The sequence below is a fragment of the Heptranchias perlo genome, chromosome 1, assembly GCF_035084215.1.
Source record: "Heptranchias perlo isolate sHepPer1 chromosome 1, sHepPer1.hap1, whole genome shotgun sequence".
Taxonomy (NCBI): domain Eukaryota; kingdom Metazoa; phylum Chordata; class Chondrichthyes; order Hexanchiformes; family Hexanchidae; genus Heptranchias; species Heptranchias perlo.
In genome coordinates this window covers 175,803,099-175,825,533 of record NC_090325.1, presented here as the reverse complement: position 1 = coordinate 175,825,533, position 22,435 = coordinate 175,803,099, and the positions used below count along the sequence as shown (strand labels likewise).

Sequence of the window (22,435 nt, the reverse complement as noted above, 5' to 3'; positions counted from 1 at the left end):
GCGTTTCCTCAAGAGAGTTGATGGGTTGGATAGACTTCATGATAGTGTGAATTGTACACAGTTTGTAGAAAGAATGTGCCAAAGGGGAAAGATGGCCTTTTCTTGTTTTTAATGCTTTCCTCCATTCTTATTTAACAATTTCCACCCTGTGTGTTACCTTGAATTTGCTAATGCATTTTATTTGCAATCAGCCTTCTGCTCAGAGTATCTCTAAGCAAACAGCCATGGTATTAAAGGAGCTTTTGGCTCTTGTATGGTTACACATCATCTTAGGGCACAGCAGACACTAATGTTATTGTGTTTCTTTTTGTACAGCCCTGCAGCCACTGCTGTGATAGCCTTGGCCTTCGGTCAATATATACTGCAGCCGATATTTATGCCATGTGGAATCCCAGAAATTGCCATCAAGATCGTCACCACAATTGGAATCAGTAAGTTTTCTTACACTGTGCTCTGTGCAGCCATAAGGCTTTTCCCATTCTTCAGTTACCTCATCATAATATATACCAAATGGGGAATTTTACTGTGACCTACTGTCGACTAAAAAATGGCCAGGAAAAGGGTGATACAATGTCTCAAAAACCAATAAACCTAAAATGCCCAGGGACCAATTTTCATCTCCTTAGCACCCGATTTGTGGCACTAGCGGGCCAGTGGACGTAGAGAAAACAGTTCTGACATATTCCCGCTGAGCCTCACTGATTCTTCTGGTCAGGCCAGGGGTGGGAAGCAGATGGAAGCTTCATGAGCCAATGTAAAAGGAAGGGGGGAAAGGTGCTGGGCCATTTTAAAACACTAAAGGGGTAATGTTAACCTAACCTGCCTGACGGGAACAGGGCAGGCTCGGGTCAGCCATCCAATTTACACCCCATCCGACTTAGCTCTCCATTGAAGTTAATGGAGAGTAATATGGGGTAGAGTGTAAAGCAGGCGAGCCTGCCCTGTTCCCGCCAGGTGGGTTAGGTTAAAAGCATCCAATGAGTCCCTAGCACATCCAATGTAACCTGGTGAGAAGGAGACCTCGGGGGGACCTGAAGGTGGGAGAGCCTTTAAAAGGCCTGCAGGTGTTAAGGATAAGTACTTCCAGCCTTTTAAAAGCCTGCCTTGTATTTTTAGTTTTGCAGTTGGCTTTCATGAGCCTTTGTGCTACTTGTGATTGCAAATTTCTTTTTTGCACTGAGCTCCCATTATTGGCACCAGTAGTTTGCCAATAGGGATCGTGTTTGGAGGAGGGGCCTTTTAATGCTCTCCATATGCTTTTTAACATTTTGGCCCCCCTCCTTGTTGTACATCTCTTTGAATAAACCCATCCCTTTAAATTTGACTTATACACAATTTTCCTCTCCTACCAGTGGCGTCATACCTAGACCCATGTGAGTTTGCACCTGGATGTGTGAATAATTACTCAAATGAGGTTACGACAGGAAAATTAAGTGCTATTTACACTTGAGATTCAGGTGGGTCTTAAAGCAGCACAAAGCAAATTAGGACTGACTTACACCAGAAGATGCAGATCGGCCCTCCTGTGTCATAATATGGTAATAGCTTTTGTCCTCTGTATTAGACTGCTTTCACATCCACACTTCATGTCAAGGGAACAGATCATCACAAAGTTTTAAAAACACAGGACAATTTGAATCAAAACTTTAAAATCTAACCTAAGCCTGCATGCTGTTCTCCGGAGGTGTTGTTAATGGGTTACCATTAATGCCAATAACCAACAGATTCAACTGAAAGTCAAATATCTGTGGGTAATTCCAGCCTGTTTCACTTCTCCTTGTGGGTTTTTGCATCACCTATATTAATAGCAGTGAGTAAATGGTTTTACGTTCCAGTCATCATTAGTGAAAAATCTGGTAGTACACTTATGCCAAAAGGATAATGTAAAGTAATAAAGAAAAGAAAGAAAAACTTGCATTTATATAGTGCCTTTCACGACCTTAGGACGTCCCAAAGTGCTTTATAGCCAATCAAGTACTTTTGAAGTGTAGTCACTGTTGTATTGTAGGAAACATGGCAACCAATTTGCCCACATCAAAGAGCAATGAAATAAAGGACAATATCATCTGTTTTGGGTGTTGTTTGAGGGATAAATGTTGGACAGGACACCGGAGGAACTCTCCTACTCTTCTTCAAATAGCGCTGTGGGATCTTTAAATCCACCCAAGAGGGCAGAGAGGGCCTCGGTTTAATGTCTCATCCAAAAGACGGCACCTCCAACAGTGCAGCACTCCCTCAGTACTGTATTGAAGTGTCAACCTAGATTAGAAGGTTGTGGGATCAAGTCACACTCTAGAGACTTGAGTCTCCAGGAGACTCAAGTCTCTAGAGTGTGGCTTGACCCCACAACCTTCTGACTCAGAAACTGAGCCATGGCTGAGCACTGTACATTATAATGTAGATACTTGCAAATGAACTAAGAGCAGTCATCCCATGTTGGGGTTCAGAAGACAAATGTCACCATCTTCATTGTTTTGCTTTATGATGTCATCTGAACCCAAAGATTGTCTCTCAGCCTTGTGACACTAACAGTCATCGTTTAGTCTTTAAGTAATACAGTCAACATGGTTCACTGCAGCTAGACCATAAAGATGCTGTAGCAAAACATCCCATAACATGCCTTAAACTATAACATGGGAGATTTGGAAAACATTTGGGCCGGAAATTGCTCTGCGCGGCGAACCAGCAGTGGTCGCCACTCATTATTTTAAAACTCACCCACTAAGTTACCGTGTTCCTTTTGGCAGCAACTTCCTTGAACTGTGAGTTCAAATAACATCAGTGCTCTTTCCCGGGCTATGTGAGTGGTGAAAGGATCGCCAAGGTCCCTCAACCAATCAGCTTGAAGCAAGCCGCACTATGGGAACCAGGAAGTACAGTTCATAGACAAACAGCGCAGTCTAAAAACCCAGATGTGCCCAATAAGGTATTGTAAAATGACATAGAGAAAACAAAATAAAGAGGAGATAAGATTAAAAGGCTTAGATTAAAGAGATGAAGGAAAAAGTAAAAAAAATGTTTTAAGTTTTCTCCAGAAACAATTAAAATCAGGAATAATGAGACTCCACATTTTTAAAAATTAATTTTTAGTGCCAGAGAGGTTGTTTGTCATTAAGACTTATTACGCTGTTAAAACCTAGTTTAGACTTAAAAAACTGAGTGTACCTGTTTTGTGGTGAGATTAGATTGTTTCCAGCTGGGTAGGAGAGCAAGTTGTCGCTGGTCCATTGATTCCATTGATTGCAGCTGGCGAGGTTCCTTTAAGGCAGAGCTGTCACATCACCGACGAACCAGGAAGAGCAAATTCTGGATTTCCGTGTTTAACTGCGCATGTGCGGTCACTGGAACTTGCTCTTCAATTTTGCTACTAATAACGGTGAGTGATGTTAGGCTCACCATTATTTTAAAAGCAATTTCTGGGCTAATGTCTGGTAACCTTGTAACAGAGGTAGGCCTAGAAATTGGTTCGCGCTCGAATTCAGGTGCAAATCCGATGGCAACAATGACCGCTCTCACCTCATCAGGACGCGACCAATGTGCTGGGGGAGCCAGTTGCAAAGAGGAGGAAAGATAGCCGGAGGAAATGCCGGCACTGGGCCTACGGTAAGTTGCTGATCGGTGGAGGAGATCAGGAGGGACGCAAGCGGTGGCCGGCAGCAGCACGCAGTCTCCATGTGAAGCCAGGAGGACCATTCCTACTCCTCCTGGCTGTACATTCAGGTAAAAAACATTTGTTTTTTACTTATATTTTTGGCGTCAGCCTCCAGTGGTCCCTTTAAGGACCATTGGTTTAGCTGCTTTCGGCCCAGGAAAGCTGACCGCAGCATACACTGTCAGTCACAATCCAATTTCCCAAAGGGGCCTGAAATGGGAGTGAGGCCTACCATTGATATAGGCAATGGGCCTTGCAGTAGTTTCGGAAGGGCGCCCTGGACGATTCCGGGGTGCCCTAGCCAATTTGATATCTACTGCTTCCCCGGGGAGGACTGATCACATGCACGCTGCACGTCATATTGAACCTTTCAGCGACCGTTTATTACCTGAAAAACAGGTGCTGTGCAATCCAATTCCTAAGCCATAGTGTTACAAATGAAAGCTTTCTGGTGAGGGTGAATTTGGATTTGAGTTTCTTTGCCTACCGAAAATTTATCTTTGCAGCTTGCACCGTCTTACTCTATTTTAATTTGTCATTTTGGGATTCCAATATGAGATGCTCATTGTGATATTGCCCCTCTAATGTTAAATGACATGGATCCTCCTCCCCTCACCTTGCCACGGCCCCATGTCATTTTTCATGGAGACAAGGAGTAAAAAGATAAAGGATCCTGCAGAACTTGTGCAAGTTTACCAACAGTCAAGGCTATAAGCTGCAGTGGTCTGTGGCTTTCCTCATTGATTTGGAGGCAGTGGGAGGAGAGGGGAGGCTGTATTTATATATACGTGGCGTTCATCTGAAAATCTACTCCAGTCAGCACTGGCATTCATATTCAACCATCTTTTATTCAATATTTAAACACTATGATATGGGGTGACACAAATCATTTTAATTTGCATATGATCTCATTCAATTACTGGGATACAATAAATACGCGTACCTATGTACACTTCATCCTTTCCTGTTAATAGGGGGAGAGCTCAAACCATTGCATGGTGAGGAATTTGGCAGATTTCCCAGAATGCATACTGAAACTTTGATGGGCCTTTGATCATATTTTTCATTTGCAATGGAAATGCTTAATGGTACAGTTGACGGGTATGAAAATTAATCTTATTGTGTGTTTTTTTTTCTTCTTAAAGAGATTCTTCACCATCTAAAGCAAACATTTATGAAGAAATATGATTACCTTTTAACAGTCTTCTTTCCCCCCCCCCCTCCCATTTATCCTCTGATTTTTGAATATCTTTTGTCTACACATTAAACATTGGTGACACCAGGGGAATTGTTTCAGAAAAGATACCAAGGAGCCAGCATTAACATCCACAGACACCTAACTCAGCCAGGATGCTTCAGTCATTGTATCAATTCAACTGGTACTTGCAAATTTAGGCCCCTCGTAAGCTTAGCCACTTATCTGAACCAATATAACTGCCAGTGCTGTCAATATTCATGGTCGAAACAAATGTATTCAGAAATATTACAGAGCGAGAGAGTTCCTGATGCTGAGACTTTGGGGGTGAAATTCTCTACGCCAGTAGCCAATGGGAAAGAAAATTGGGCGCAGTGTAAAACAGGCTGTCGATTCGCTTTGAGCCCATTTTGCGCTACTGACATCGATCAATTTCATCCCCTTATTCTTTAGTGCTGATGAATTGGGCCTGAAATCAAAAAGACATAAACAAGGGCCCTGAATTTCTGCATTCTTTGTCCCAATCTCCTGCTGTAACTTTGTTAGGAGATCGACGGAATGCCCAGAAAAATGGTGTAAATGGATGAAAATGGCCTTTTCCCCTGGGGTTCTGCAGACCTCATGTAGTTTTGGCAGGAGATCAGGACAATCCCCATGCAAATTCAGGGCCACTGTCTTTGATATATTTTCTTTCCATTTTATATGTACGAACATATGAACATACGAAATAGGAGCAGGAGTAGGCCATATGGCCCCTCGAGCCTGCTCCGCCATTCAATAAGATCATGGCTGATCTTCAACCTTCAACTTCACCTTCCCGCCCGATCCCCATATCCCAGGTGCTTCATGCCAGGTAACCTCCGCTTTTCAACAGAACAAATGGATAAATTGCTGATACCATTCTTTAACCTGCCTCTAAAAGCTGTAAGAGAGCTATCCGCCTTGACCTGCCCTCCTATTTTCCCTCCCTTTATCTGGAAAATACTTCTGTATGATGACATGGTTGAGAACAGAAGTTTACGGTGTGGTTAATTGCCAAGGCACGCTGGCATCGTACAAGTCCACCGCAAAGACTGCTGGATCGCTCATATGCAGTACCTTCACTTCACCCATCAGGTTCATTTTCATATTGCAAATACACTACAGGGTTGCACCTCTGTGTAAGGCAGACTCACGGTAACTCAAGGATGCAAAATACTTTTAATGACAGAAAACAAAAAAAGTACACTTGGTTCCTTTCAATAATAAAGCATTAAAAAAATCTGTGGCCCTGGTTTTAACTCCGGGTGGGCTTTGGATGGGTGGGTAGTGATGTGAGTTAGAAACTCACCCGCTGCTCCAAAAATGAGGCCCGGGCTATTTTAACTCCCAGGTCTCATTTAATTCCCGCCAGCTGATTTTCTGTCTACAACGGGTGGGTTTTGGGCCTCTCTGGCTCTGTCTCCTCTTCCCGCTGTCTTTACCTGGTGGGAAAGCTGCAGCAACTTCTCCTCTCAAACTACTAGTTAATATTGCAGTCGGGTCCAGATGATGTCATGAGGACTCGACACGCTCATGCAAAGAAGGACCCCGCCGACTTTGGAGCAGGTGTCCTTGCTGCCTGCTCAGTAGAGCAGGATAAAATTCGGAACAGTGAATACCTGGCGACTTTCTGGTGGGTAAGTAACCGAGGCAATTTTAACTGTCAAAAACAAAATAATGCGGATGCCCTCCATCCGCTCTGTTTCCGCCAGATAGGTAAGGGTTAAAATCGCCCTTCCCTGCTCTCCCCCCACCCCCTTCCCACGTGCCACGCACTCACAGTGGTTTGGTTTGACGGTGTTTCTATCAGTTCTACACATGCATTGTGCCAGTTCATTGTCTATATATAAAATGTTTGTACACCCATGCTTAAAGGAATGTTGGTGGTGAGGATTGGAGAGAGTGACTATCAAACAGATGATGTTTGAATCATGTCCACTAACGTCTATATGTAATATATTACTAAGAACTGCTCAGCTGTTGCCACTTTTCCTTTTACTTCATAAGTGGCATTCTGTACAACATATTGTGCAACCTGTGATGATATACTTTGGAATCTGTGACTGATGACAAATATTTAAAGAGCTATATTAAGCCTGTCTATGATGATGTACATACCACTGCATCACTGAGACATCTTAATGTTTTCTATTAGTTCTTCCAAAATAAGAGTTTCACATCCCCACTCCCAACTCCACAAAGCATTCAGTTGTGAAAATACTCATTACCTGAGAAGTAACTAGACCTTATATTTTCCCTTTGTCTCTCTTTGCTGCACAGCTTAACCGCTGAACTTCTGCTTCTTCAGGAAGTTTAAGGTCGGTGGAATTTCCCCTCCTAAAAGGATCTACTTGTCATACTTACAGGCGAACAGTGCAGTTCATTCATTGGTTTAAGAGGGGTGTTTGTCCTGATCCAATGAATTATCATGGACCAGAATTTGCTGTCAAAGTAATGTGCTCGTGATGCTTACCAGTATTTATGCACAAATGCTACAGAAACTTCAGGTTAAACACGGATATCCAAAAGTTGCTGTCTGAGATGCACCGCTCCGTGGTTAGCTTCACAAAGGCAGCAACTCACTGTCTGCCTCACCATTCAAGTGCGTTGAACAGCATGAAGTTGCTGCATTTCACTGCAGATACGAACCAAACTCGCCACAGAAAGTTGAGTCTTGTCCATTTCAGTCTAAGTACCCTTTTAATGATGTGTTAAGTGTTAATTACTGCCAATCAACCTCTCTGGCACTGAAAATTAACTATTAAAAGTGTGGAGTCTCATTCCTTCAGGTTTTAATTGTTGGAGATTTTAAAAATGTAAAATTATAAATTTTACATTTTTTTACTTTTCCTTTGTCTCTTTTTTTTCTCTCTCTCTTAATCCAATCTTTCTTTTCCTCTCTTTCTGTACCTGGTTTGACATTAAAATCACCCACTCTAATTTACACTTCCTTCTCAGTCCTTCCACTGTTAATTTCTCCATCCTTCAATCTGGTTAAGGAGATACACAGTTGCTTGCCCTGTTCACTCAGGTCCTAGATGCCTTATTTCCCTTGCTGCGACGTTATCAGCTCATACTTTCAGCAACTTGCCACGAAAAAGATTTTAAAACCTAAACGTACAAGGGCTAGTCTAACTAATGGCAGACGCCATTAGAAGCCCTGCTACAACAAATTATGGCCCCATGAGTTCTTGACACTTGCTCAAAAATCAATTGTCCAGTGACATTTCTGTCTGTCCTGGTGTCATGCAGTCTGTTGGGTTTCTACGCAAAAAGGAACGTGATATTTCAAAAGAAGAAGGGTTTTCTTGAAGTTATCTAAAAGTAAATTGTCATGCTGTAGAGATACAATCTGTGTTTAATCCTGAACAATTAAGCACATTGCGGGGTGTATATTAAAGGGAGATTAAATTAAAAAGAGAAAAAGGAACTCAGCTGCTGTATTAAAGGTGTGGCAACCGGGTGTTGCTGCAAATGACTGTTTTTGCTAGATTGGCATTCTATCACATAGTGGCAATCGATAATTTGAAGTTCCTTGTCATTCATTTATTGAGGTGTGTCCCAGTGCCATTGTACCATTCCAATGCCAGAGTGGGTAATTTCATCCAAGGGCTCTATTAAATGAAGGACTGGCATTTATATAATAAATGGCCTGAGTTCCTCAGGGCAGTGTCCTAGGCCCAACCATCTTCAGCTGCTTCACCAATGACCTTCCCTCCATCATAAGGTCAGAAATGGGGATGCTCGCTGATGATTGCACAGTGTTCAGTTGCATTCACAACCCCTCAGATAATGAAGCAGTCTGTGCCCGCATGCAGCAAGACCTGGACAACATCCAGGCTTGGACTCATAAGTGGCAAGTAACATTCACACCAGACAAGTGCCAGGCAATGACCATCTCCAACAAGAGAGAGTCTAGCCACCTCCCCTTGACATTCAACGGCATTACCATCGCCGAATCCCCCACCATCAACATCCTGGGAGTCACCATTGACCAGAAACTTAACTGGACCAGCCATATAAATACTGTGGCTACAAGAGCAGGTCAGAGGCTGGATATTCTGCAGCGAGTGACTTACCTCTTGACTCCCTAAAGCCTTTCCACCATCTACAAGGCACAAGTCAGGAGTGTGATGGAATACTCTCCACTTGCCTGGATGAATGCAGCTCCAACAACACTCAAGAAGCTCGACACCATCCAGGACAAAGCAGCCCGCTTGATTGGCACCCCATCCACCACCCTAAACATTCACTCCCTTCACCACCGGCGCACTGTGGCTGCAGTGTGTGCCATCCACAGGATGCACTGCAGCAACTCGCCAAGGCTTCTTTGACAGCACCTCCCAAACCCGCGACCTCTACCACCTAGAAGGACAAGGGCAGCAGGCACATGGGAACAACACCACCTGCACGTTCCCCTCCAAGTCACACACCATCTCAATGGAAATATATCGCCGTTCCTTCATCGTCGCTGGGTCAAAATCCTGGAACTCCCTTCCTAACAGCAGTGTGGGAGAGCCTTCAACACACAGACTGCAGCGGTTCAAGAAGGCGGCTCACCACCACTTTCTCAAGGGCAATTAGGGATGGGCAATAAATGCTGGCCTTGCCAGCAATGCTCACATCCGATGAACGAATAAAAAAAATGTAACTATTGGGGCACCGCAAGGATCAGTGCTTGGGCCTCAGCTATTTACAATCTACATTAATGACTTGGATGAAGGAACCGAGTGTAATGTATCCAAGTTTGTTGACGATACAAAACTAGATGGGAAAGTAAGCTGTGAGGAGGACACAAAGAGTCTGCAAAGGGATATAGGCAGGTTAAGTGAGTGGGCAAGAAGGTGGCAGATGGAGTATAATGTGGGGAAATGTGAAGTTATTCACTTTGGTAGGAAGATCAGAAAAACAGAATATTTTTTAAATGGTGAGAAACTATTAAATGTTGGTGTGCAGAGGGATTTGGGTGTCATTGTACACAAAACACAGAAAGTTAAAATGGTGAGAAACTATTAAATGTTGGTGTCCAGAAAAAGTTAACATGCAGGTACAGCAGACAATTAGAAAAACAAATGGCATTTTGGCCTTTATTGCAAGGGGGTTGGAGTACAAGAGTAAGGAAGTCTTATTACAGTTGTACAGGGCTTTGGTGAGACCACGCCTAGAGTACTCTGTACAGTTTTGGTCTCCATATCTAAGGAAGAATATATTTGTCTTAGAGGCGGTGGAATGAAAGTTCACTAGATTAATTCCTGGGATGAGAGGGTTGTCCTATGAGGAGAGATTGAGTAGAATGGGCCTATACTCTCTGGAGTTTAGAAGAATGAGAGGTGATCTCATTGAAACATATAAGATTCGGAGGGGGCTTGACAGGGTAGATGCTGAGAGGTTGTTTCCCCTGGCTGGAGAGTTTAGAACTAAAGGGCATAGTCGCAGAATAAGGGGTCAGCCATTTAAGACTGAGATGAGGAGGAATTTCTTCACTCAGAGGGTTGTGAGCCTTTGAATTCTCTACACCAGAGGGCTGTGGATGCTGAGTGGTTGAATATATTCAAATGTAAGGAATCTTACAACACCAGGTTATAGTCCAACAAATTTATTTTAAAATCACAAGCTTTCGGAGATTATCTCCTTCGTCAGATGATTGAATCATCTGACGAAGGAGATAATCTCCGAAAGCTTGTGATTTTAAAATAAATTTGTTGGACTATAACCTGGTGTTGTAAGATTCCTTACATTTGTCCACCCCAGTCCATCACCGGCATCTCCACATCATGAATATATTCAAGGCTGAGAGAGATAGATTTTTGGACTCTAGGGAAATCAAGAGATATTGGAATCGGGCAGGAAAGTGGAGTTGAGGTTGAAGATCAGCCGTGATCTTATTGAATGGCGCAGCAGGCTTGAGGGGCCGTATGGCCTACTCCTGCTCCTATTTCTTATGTTCTTATGATCATCATGTCCCAGAGCTAAAAAAGTTATTTTGAACATAGTGGCTGTTGTTCTGCAGGCAAATTTGACAGCCATATTACAAAACAGAAAGGTCTCATAAGCAGCAATAAATTGAATGACCAGTTCATCAATCTATTTTTGGTGATGCTGGTTGATGGTTCTGACCTCAGTATCTTAGACTGCTATGATTCATAAGCATCTGTTCCAAAGCGAACTTTTTATATCTTTTTCTTAGACTGTCTACGTGATAATCCATATGTTTCTGCATTACATAATACAACTCCATCTATGGAGAAGTCCAATGAGCTTGTCCCTTATCCATAACTTTAATCTTAATGAGTTATTTTTCCGGTACAACTACCCAGCTTTGTTACCGTATTGATAGTTTCACTCTTGTGAAACATCTAATTATAAATCTGTATCATTCCATACCAATCTCCTGCTTCTAAAAGGATGATGTTTCTTCTACAGAACTTGTTATCAACTAATTCAAGTTCTGTGAAATATATGCATCAGGATGTACTGGAATTTCCCTTAATTCAGTACTAAACTGATCATTGCTTTAAGGTCAATGTTAATTCAACAGTTCAGTGGTCACTGCATCTAAATTGTCTTATACTTCCTTACTTAACAGGCAAAAGCTAAAGGTTACTATTACTACAATATAAAAAGAAATCAATAGCAGCATAATATTAGCAGACTTCAGAACAGTCTGATTAACCCTTTCCTTACAGTAGGACATTGAGAATTCCTGGTTTTTCAAATAATGCCATGGCATTCTTAAAGTCCACCTGGCAGGACCTTAGTTTGACATCAACAATGTAGCAGTGCCCCATTACTGCACTAGAATATCAGCTTAGATTATGAACACATCTGCTAGAGTGGGGTTTGAGCCCATAAGGGGCAATTCCTTCCCTTGGCATGAAGCTTCACTCACCAAGAGCACATATTGGGAATTCATGCAAAGAGATCAATAGGCCCTACAGGATTTCCATCCATAATGGACGAAAAGTCCAGTGGGACCTGTCTGTGTAATTTTGATCCTTTTATGCCTCTTTGCGATACATGGTTTTCTTCTTAGAGTGTTTCTACCAGGAGCTCCATTTGAAAACATTCTTTAGAAGTGACAAAAGAAAGTCACACATCAGTCCTCTCCGACATATCTGACAAGTTAACAAAGTGTGTACTACTTACCTGCTACTTCTCCAGGCTACTGCTGCAATCTTCAGCCGTTCTTGGCTATTTAAAGGCTGCAATGTAACGATGAAATCTTAAAATTAATTTTGTAAACCAAATTCACCTAAATAGGGGCCATTTCAGGGCCTGGGATAAGATTTTGCCAAATTCAACACCTGAATTCCTGATATGCAAAGTGGGAGACAAAGTCATAAAATTTACCCTACAACCTTTTGACTCAGGGATAAGACTGCTAACAAATGAGTCAAACTGGTATTACTTAGTAATAGCTGATAAAACTCCGAATGCATAATGGGAAGTTGGTTTCAGCATCTGTCCTTACTGGAACTTAAACCAGGAATTATAGTGTGAGAGTCCTCCACAGTTGCTCTTCAAAGCTGCTCATTCTGTCACTCCAGATGCAATATTTCCAATAATGTTATTTGTGAAGAGTTGGAACAGTTCAATATTGATCTAGAAGCTTCTGTATTAAAGTGCATTTCTTAAGATCTTCAAGAAGCAGAATTCTTAAAAGGATCTTGGTAATTTCACAGCCGCCACCATCTTGGATAGTGATGAAAAGAAATCACTGAACATGCTGCAATGCACAGCAGGTGCATCAGCATCTGTGAAAAGAAAAGACAGGTTTTGGGTGTAGACCCTTCACGTTTCTGAGAAAATGCCACATGGTCAGGATTTTCTGAAACCTTGGCTCAGTTGGTAGCACTCTCACATCTGAGTCAGAAGGTCGTGGGTTCAAGTCCCACTCCAGAGACTTCAGTACAAAATCTAGGTTGACACTGCAGTACAGTACTGAGGGAGTGCTGCACTGTTGGAGGTGCTGTCTTTCGGATGAGGCATTAAATTGAGGCCCTGTCTGGATTCTCGGATGAATGTAAAAGATCCCATGCACTATTTGGAAGAAGAGCAGGGGAGTTCTCGCCAGTGTCCTGGCCAATGTTTATCTCTCAACCAACAACTAAAACAGATTATCTGGTCATTGTCACATTGCTGTTTGTGGAACCTTGCTGTGTGCAAATTGGCTGCCATGTTTCCTACATTACAACAGTGACTACACTTCAAAAGTACTTCATTGACTGTAAAGCAATCATGAAAGGCGCTATATAAATGCAAGTCTTTCTTTAACCCACAGCCTAATTCCACTTTATCTTTCTTTAGAACCACAAATGTGAAATCCTGAACAGATTTTTGTTACTGCACTTTCTTCCTTTAAAAGAAATAATCAATTCAGTTTACATTATACATATTTGGGAAGTGTTAAATAACACACTTGCGGTTCCCTGAACGGTTCATGCCATCAATCTTCTGCTCTTGTAGCATTCAGTAATGTTCCACCAGTTTGAATGATGAATGTGCTCAGGGAAACATTTCCCATATATGCTGCAGGCTGAATGTTTTACTAAAATAAAATAAAGAGATTTAAAGGCCTCATTTCAGAGAAATATATCATTGCAAACTGTGGCCTACAAATTGGTTGACGCTCGTTTCTCAGGTGTAAACAGGCGCCTAAGCGTCCAATATGGCGAGCAGCACGCGCGCACACATTCTGCTCCAGAAGTCCACTGCCTACCATATTGGTGAAGGCAGAAAAAAAAGTGTCCAGGGCCCATGCCTCAAACTGCCATCATCTTTATTGGTGAACACTGGTACCAAGAAAAGATGCACAGCAAATAAATATCACACGTCACAACTACACTTAGTTTATCAGCCAAAGCATCAATTGATCTTGAGTTGGCAATAAAATCCATAGCTAGTGGACACAAAAAAACAGAAATCATAATGCCTAATCAAATTACAAATTGGGCAACAACTATGCATACGACCCCATAGGCTACAAATGAAGTTAATCAGACCATTCTTTATCTAGCTAGACTTTCTGCATATGCTCCTTTGTCCTTTATGAATTTCTCGAACAATGAAGATCAGACTTATTATTCACGGGTGTTAAGAAACTGAAATAACATGACTTATACCAAAGACAATTGGACCTCCACAGCTGACAGCAATAACACTGAGTGATGTTTCAGACGGCAGTGTGAGAAAAGTGGATTTAGCTGCCTTCTGCCAGTCATGGTCTCAAGTCAGTACTAGCAGTACTATTATTGTACATAGTAAAAATTGTTTTGCATTGACTAACACTGTTGGCCATTTTGGCACCTAGTTTTACATAGGTTTGCCTAATGTTGGGAGACTATTGACCTGTTAAAGTATAACCTGGCCTGTTTTATCATTATCACAATATATCATGATTCCAGGACAAATGGCCTTTGCTTCATCATTTACTCTCTGGCACTTTCACACAAATAAAGCCAAGTAGAGCCAAATATTTCCAACTCAAAAGGTAATCACCTCATCTTCCAGACTTCAAGTGTGTGTAATTTTCCCTGTCTTTGACCTGTTATTTACAGAGTAAGAAATCATGCAATTTGCCTGAGGACAGCCAACCAGGCTGACAGTCCAGTATTAAAATGATGGCAGAAGATTTAATTGCGGTTGAAGGGCAGGGTCAACTAAAGTTTTGTTAAACTGCTCACAACTTTGATGCAGCTCTCGTTGGATTGTTGCAAGGTTATGGACTGCTGCAAGTTCTATAAAGTCTCATGCGCATTGCTGCGCTCCACATACCTTCCAGATGATTGAGGGGAAACAGAGAAAAGAATTTAAGAGGGCACGTCAATCTCATCATGTCAAAAAGTTGTGTAGGCCCCAAGTCGGAAAGGTTGTAGATATCCATTGATCATAACTTCTTGGCATTAAAAATAAATGTAGAAAACCAGATGCAGGAAAAAACAATGCAACATTAGGGAGCTGAATGATATAATCCCCCCCCACAATGAAAGATAATCCCTTTAGATGGGGAATATGTCATGTGACTTTCCTCACACCAGCAGGCAGTTGTGATGAGGAAATTGTCACAAGGTTAAGGGGGTGCGACATTAAAACATTTTTGCTCGTATAATGACATGCATTTATCGAGATCCATAATTTTTGTGGACTAAGAACCACTTACATTTTGTTGTGATTGCAGCTGTACATGCGCTTGACTTCATGCCTGTTTATGTTTTATTCTTTCAATGGAATTGAAAATCGGGAGAGATGTATAACGGGCAGTTGAATCGATATCACCTGTTTTACACTATCACCCAAAATCAAAGTTACCCCCTGGAGTGAGGCTTGAGCCCACAACTTTCTAGCTCAGAGGTAACAATGTTTCCACTAAAGCAGGACTGCCACAGTCCATGAAAACTGTAAAGCCTTAGATGAAATAGATGAGACTGCATTCTCTTTTGAAGCAGGAAAGGAGGATATATTTACTATATAGTGTCTATTCTAACTTGCTTTTGATTTATTACACTGAAAATGTTCAGGTGAGATTGAATAGCAGTAATATGCCCCATCTGAATCCCCATACAGTATTACACTGCATCAGAGGACAGCTAGGAACATTGAAGCACAATAACATCTACAAGCCAGAACTTCAATCATTTCAACTGGGCTTGTATCCAATGTAATACTGTCTGTTGTATGTATGGTCTATAAATGTTCATTATAGTTGAGGGCAGCAGCAGTAAACAATCGGCCCTCAGATTGTAGAAATGACAGAAATTGTGTTAAAGAGACAGTACACGCCAGCAGCCGTACTATTATGGTATGTACCTGTTACTGGGGACACTTTGCTAACATCACAGTACATACCGATTACGAGGAGGAGAGTGTCAGTCGAACACAGGGACATTCAGTTAATAGCACAGCACAGTACGTTAGTTGGTGGGTGCACACTGTTAATGTTACATTACAGATCAGTGATTGGAATAATCCTAATAAGAAAACTTCTTGCATATTCGGTAACCTTGAGAGCAATAATTTATTAATTATAGCTTGAAAACGATAGCCACTGTATGATTTCTTTCCCCTCAAATTAAATTCCTGATTTTGCATTCTCCAGGTACATGAGCTGAATTAATGCAAAATCATTAACTCTATTCATTGTAAAGCTTTACAGCCAAGGAAACACTTTTGAATCATAGTCACTGTTGTGATGTAGGAAATGCGCCAGCCAAATTAAGCACCGCAAGATCCCACAAACAGCAATGTCAGCATGACCAGATCATCTGTTTTAGTGATGTTGGTTGAAGGATAAATATTGGCCACAACACCAGAATTCCTCTGCTCTTCTTCGAAATAGTGCCATGTGATCTTATACAGCCACCTGAGAGGGCAGACATACGTGTTTTGTTTACTTTTCCCCAACGCCACAAAATCAACTCTAAATTATTTCTTTACAAGATTGTATCTTCCTCTGCCAGACTGCACAGATGAGCCCCACATTTCTTTGGCCTCGACATCATGTAAGAAGTTTACAATATTTGTGAAGCGTATGAAATGGTATTCAGTGAGGATTATCTGTAACTGAACTGACTGAGTGTCATTCCTACAGGCTCCTGGCAATAAACGCAGTTCTTTTAATCTGTAGAATCTCAGCAGATTGGGAAACTTCCTAATATTACTAAATCCTCACTGTGTATTAAAATTTTAAGTGTATATTGGAATTCACTCTGATTTCAGATGGATCAGGATGCTAAGCTGCCAGCTTGGCTCAGTGGTAGCACTATCTGAGTCAGAAGGTTGTGGGGTCAAACCCCACTCCAGAGACTAGAGCACAAAATCTCGGCTCACACTCCTGTGCAGTACTGAGGGGGTGCTGCACTGTCAGAGGTGCCGTCTTTCGGATGAGACGTTAAATCAAGGCAGTGACTGCCCTCTCAGGTGGATTTAAAAGATCCCATGGCACTATTTCGAAGAAGAGCGGAGGAGTTTTCTTGGTGTCCTAGCCAATATTTATCCCTCAACCAACATCACTAAAACAGCTGTTTGTGAGATCTTGCTGTGCACAATTTGGCTGGTGTGTTTTCTACATTACAACAGTGACTACACTTCAGAAGTGCTTCCTTGGCTGTAAAGTGCTTTGGGACATCCTAAGGTTGTGAAAGGTGCTAGATAAATGCAAGTCATCCTTTTGTTTAAAGGTCAAATTAATAGCTAGTATGACTTTGGGGTTACCCAATATGCAACACATGATACAGATTGCCGCTGAAGAAGTCACTAGCATTGCTAGTTCCCAACATGCTGGTCTTGCACAGCCATTTGCAAACTGAAGGTGATCCTGAAGGCAATTCACTAAGAACAGTGCCTGGGAAGACCCTTTTCTTCATGTGGCCTTCCTGGTTGCCGGCCTCAGTTAGTTTGGCACGCTTAGTTAGACTGCGCAAGACGGTATCTGGAATAGGTCTTGTAATAGCACAGGTCTTCCCCTTGACCACCAAGCCAAGCTACCACCAAAGCCCTGAACCTGTATCTTTCTCTAGTTTCTCTCCTATCTCCCCTCATGCCCTCTCTGAGTTCATCTTCTCCGAGACCCACCTTCTGCTCCCTCGACCCTATTCCCACTAAACTGCTGACCACTCAACTTCCCTTCCTGTCCACCATGCTAGCTGACATTGTAAATGGTTCCCTCTGCTCAAGTGCTGTCCCCCTCCCTTTCAAAACTGCCATCATCATCCCCTCTCAAAAAACCCACCATTGACCCTTCTGTCCATGTCAACTACTGACCTACCTCAAACTTCCCTTTTCTCTCCTATGTTCCTATGTTCTCCAAAGTCCTTGAACATGTTCTCGCCTCCCAAATCTGTGCCTATCTTTCCCGCAACTCCATGTCTGAACTTCTCCAGTCAGGTTTCCACTCCTGGCACAGCACTGAAACCTTCTTAATCAAAGTCACAAATGACATCCTATGTGACTGTGACCATGGTACACTACTCCCCCTCATCCTTCTTGGCCATACTCCTCCAACGACTCTCCTCCATTGCCCAGCTGAGTGGGACTGAGGTCCATAAATTCCATTCCCTTGCAACCAATTCCATCACCCCGCCCAGCCACGGTATCAGGCTGAACCAGAATGTTTGCAACCTCAGCACCCCATTTGACCCCAAGCTGAGTTTCCGACCCCATATCCTTTCCATCACAAAGACTCCCAGCTCTGTAACATCACCTATCTCCACCCGTGCTTCACCCCATCTGTTGCTGAAACCCTCATCCATGCTTTTGTAACTTCCAGACCTGATTATTCCAATGCTCTCGTGGTCGACTTTCCATCCCTGACCCTCTATTAACTTGAGTTCATCCAAACCTCTGCTGCCCATATCCTAACCCACACCAAGTCCCACTCACCTCTGTGCTCGCTGACCTACTTTGGCTCCTGGTCTACCAACGCCTCAAATGTAAAGTTCTCATCCTTTTATTCAAATCTCTCCAGGGCCATGCCCCTTTCAATATCTAACTTTCCTCTAGCTCTACAACCCTCCGAGAACACTGCGCTCCTCCATCTCTGGCTTATTATGCATCCCACACCCTCTTTCCCCACCATTGACTACCATGCCTTCAGCCATCTAGGCCCTAAGCTCTGGAATTCCCTTAGTAAACATCCCTGCTACTTCACCTCTCTGCTCCTTTAAGACTCTCCTTAAAACCGATCTCTTTGAACAAACTTTTAGTCACATCTCCTAGTATCTCCTTCTTTGGCTTGGTGTCAATTTTTTTCTGATTACACTTCGGTGAAGTGCTTTGGGACGTTTTCCTATGTTAAAGGCACTATATAATTACAAGTTGTTGGTGTTGTATACAAGCCACAGAGCGAAGCCTATTAACTTAATGTGAGGTGTGTCAAGGCACGTCTGTTATGTGATATGATCTGTCATGATTTACACTTTGTTAGGATTTAAATGGATTGTGCTGAGATTTAACAGTCTGCTAAAAATCTGCCTATGCATTATGACTGCATTGGGCATTTAGTCAAGTGTATGTTTACACGCTTGATAATGTCCTCAGCTTATCTTTCTTTGTTGGCTGTGCTGCCACTCAGTACTTTGAGTTTCGTGTGGCTTTCCTTTGCCTCCCTCCCCACCACCTCAGTTACCTTCAAATCATTTAAAGGGGTGCAAACATCATGAAAAAAAGCATTTGACAAAACTTTATTAGTTCGTTTACAAACCCAATTGGATGGCATAACTCATGTTGAAATGCATCATCCTATCACTTATGCAAAGGCATCAAGATGAAAATAATGCGTGGCCCTTTTCCCCCCTAAAGAAAAAGAGAGGAAATGCACAGCAGATCAATCAGCGTCTGAAAAAGAAAGGTAGTTCGGTCCAGTTCTAATGAAGAGTTACATCCAAAATAACAGGCCTGCTGTGCAAATCCGACAAGTCTGTTTTTATTTCATATATCCAACATTCACCATTTTCTCTGCCAAAAAACAATGCAAAATACTCTTTCATGAAAACAGTGCCCCTTTAGTTGATCAGTGCAAACTTTCTGTGCCTCGACCATTGCCCTCCACATGTTACTTGATGCTGATGCAACTGCATTGAATCCAAGATGGGTGTGAGTGACACTTCTATTTTCTTGTGACCACGAAAACCAGTAAAAAGCCATTTAGACACTGATACAATGTAGCATAGCTACTGATTGGTAGGAACAGGCATGCCCTGTCTATAGTAACGTAAAATGGCTGGCAGTGACAAATCATTCTTACAGGACATTGGCACAGTGGGGATTTGGTGTTCTTGTGAACATTGCTTCTCCTCTCAATTTTTGCTGAATATTTGAAATTTTTTTTATGCATGAGATTATAAAAAGGGGGGAAATATCTTGTCAATTAAAAAGAAATATATTTTTCACTTCAGCATTTCCAGGTTAGGGAGAGGGGGCGGAAAACTCAACCAGAGTTCCTGATCTTGATCACTAACAAGTGTTATCGAAAGTGAATATATATGAATATCAGGTGAGGACAGGATGAAGGTCAGCTGTGATGTTTCCCCACAGTTGAATTGCCTTGTGACACTTACTATCCAGGCTCCATCAAGGAGTCCATGGAACTGTATTTCAGCAAGAGTCAGTGCCCTCAGGAGAGGAGGGGAGGAACTTTACAAGATTTTTCATAATCTCTTACTATGTGAAAGCGAGGCCCTGAAATTCTGTGAGGATTCTAGGTCTCCCAGCGTAACTCTGGCAGGAGACCAGTGGAAACACCAGGGAAAGAGTCTAAGTGGCCGTTTTCAGCCATTTATGCAGTATCCCTGGCGATTCCGCAAGTCTCCTGTCAGAATTACGACACAAAACTAATTGAAATCCCTGTGGAATTTCGGGCCTAACAGTTTTCAAATCCTCCATTTAAATTGACATATTTTCGATAGGTTCTTAGGATTAACAAAAGTATAGTCTCGAAAATGCGCCACAGGATAACATCTTACAAATTACACTGTGTGAAAATATTGTACCAATGCTTAACACATTTGTCTGAAGTTCCTGTCCCCTATAATTATAGTGGAGGCATTAACCCATTTATTTTAAACAGGGTAAGGAAAAGGAATTTCAGACAAATGCGTTAAGCATCAGTACAATATTTTCACACAGTGTAATTTTAAGGCTTATGTTTATAAAAAAAAAAATCTTTTCATCAGCTTATAGGTAGTTGCAGGAAAGTGGATATTAATTACATGGGACAAATTTATTGAGTCTGTGCTTTTGCAGCCATCTTGACAAATGGCTTCTCAAGCAAGGAAAACAAAAATTATGGCCAAGAGTCTGGCATGAAGTTTGTGCCCTAAAGCAAAGTGTGCCATGTTTTTCCTCACTGATTTACATGGGATGTCTAGAATACAAGTCAACACCAGGCATCACATGTGGGAGTTCTTTCACAAGTCTGAAAGAGCTATAATTCACAGGGAATGAATTATGGTACCCTTTTATATGAAAGTAACCACATGTGGCACTCAATTGTGACTCTTTATTCCATTGTCAACTGCATTGCTTGAATCAAGATAGCCTTCGGATAAGATATTTCATTAACTTTATATTTTATCATCTGTTCAACTTTTCAGTGAATTATTTGCTGCTCAGAAAGGTGACAAAGGGTAGTGCTGGATAACAGGCTTTTTGACTTTTAGCAACTGTTGTCGGCATCATACAATCTCAGCTAAAGAGCAGCTAGTTGCGGGATAAAGCTATTTCTGCTAAGTCCTGACAATCTGTTTTAGCCCCAACCTCAGACAAATACTCCTACATTAGTGAGATCTTTTTTTTAAAAAAAAATCCTGTGGCATTTTAAGTGAGACTGTTAATTTAGTGCCAATTTGTGCTGAACTATGTTTCTGAACTGTGCATTTCTGCCTTCTGAGAACTTGGTTGAAACTGGTCACATTCATGTCATGTAGAAAGAGCCTTGCAGTTAGAAGAGAGGAGGGATTTTCTTCTCAAAAGTTTGGGGTGGACTCAAACTTCAGGGAGGGAGAGACAGAGTGCTGTCCTTAAACAAATTCTAAAGTTTTTCAGTGCTGCACTCTCAAGTCCAGTAAAGTAGAATGAACCCTCTCCTCACAGGACTCTAATCATTGTCCAGAATCACCAACTTCTCCAGTGTGATTCTGAACACATCCACACACCCAGCAACTGATCTGTACAATGTTTTTGATGTACATAACATTACTTGTTAATACTAAAACACAATCGTAGATAGCCTTTGATCACCTCAGAACTTTTCTTAAACAGATTCTACCAAAATAAGACAAACTGAGAATTTGCACCAACGACCTGCTACCTGTGTTATATTTGAAAGGTCCAAGAAGAAGCAAAGCTGCATCTATATCCATTGAACAATTCAATCCAGATACATTTCCGAGAAACAAAAAAAAATCCAGGTTCAGTTGTTGGTATTACTGTGCTGTAGAAAACATTCAGATCCACGATTGGATTCTATTTATAGATCCTTCAATCTTAAGCTTTATACCTGCCCTCCTGAGGATGTTTGTGCCATTTCTGAACTGTATCACAAGTTGAGAAAAATTGCTGGTTTGCAACATGACAGTGTCCTGGTTAAGATAAAATATTCAGTAGATTCTTTCCATTCCAGCATTTTATTTTTGATCCCATCCTTTGCCTGGCAGGGCTTGCACTGTTCAGGTGCTTCAGGTGCCTGTAAAGCAATGAGTTGAATTGAGCTGACCCCATAACGAAGTCAGCACATTATAATATTTTAACAACACTCCAAGCACACAGCGCACAACACGTTGGGAGTGGCTGGGGCCAATATACACAGTACTATGTAAAAGTACTGTGGTATTTGTACACAGTATTACTATCCCACCCCTCACCCTTTTGCCGAGGCACTGGAATTTGGTGTTTCATAGCCCGATCATATTCCTGGCACAGACCCACCCCCTGACAGGACCTTCACCTGGAAATGGAGGTGGGAACAGAGGCACAGATGCAGCCTGAAAGTGCAGGATCAGCTGCCAGCCTCAGGGCCTTCTAGTTGCTGTTGGGGAGACTGCAAAAGAAGGTAAGACTTACATTCTCTTGCC

At 42.0% G+C, this 22,435-nt stretch overlaps 1 protein-coding gene across 1 annotated transcript in view; it reads left to right on the top strand.

Annotated features, from left to right (window-relative positions):
• Positions 1 to 22,435, top strand: part of slc7a11 (solute carrier family 7 member 11) — a 158,874-nt gene that overhangs the window by 39,088 nt on the left and 97,351 nt on the right. The window contains exon 3 of the mRNA XM_067972315.1: positions 316 to 431. Within this exon, the coding sequence (XP_067828416.1) occupies positions 316 to 431 (116 nt within the window). The remainder of the gene's footprint in view (positions 1 to 315; positions 432 to 22,435) is intronic.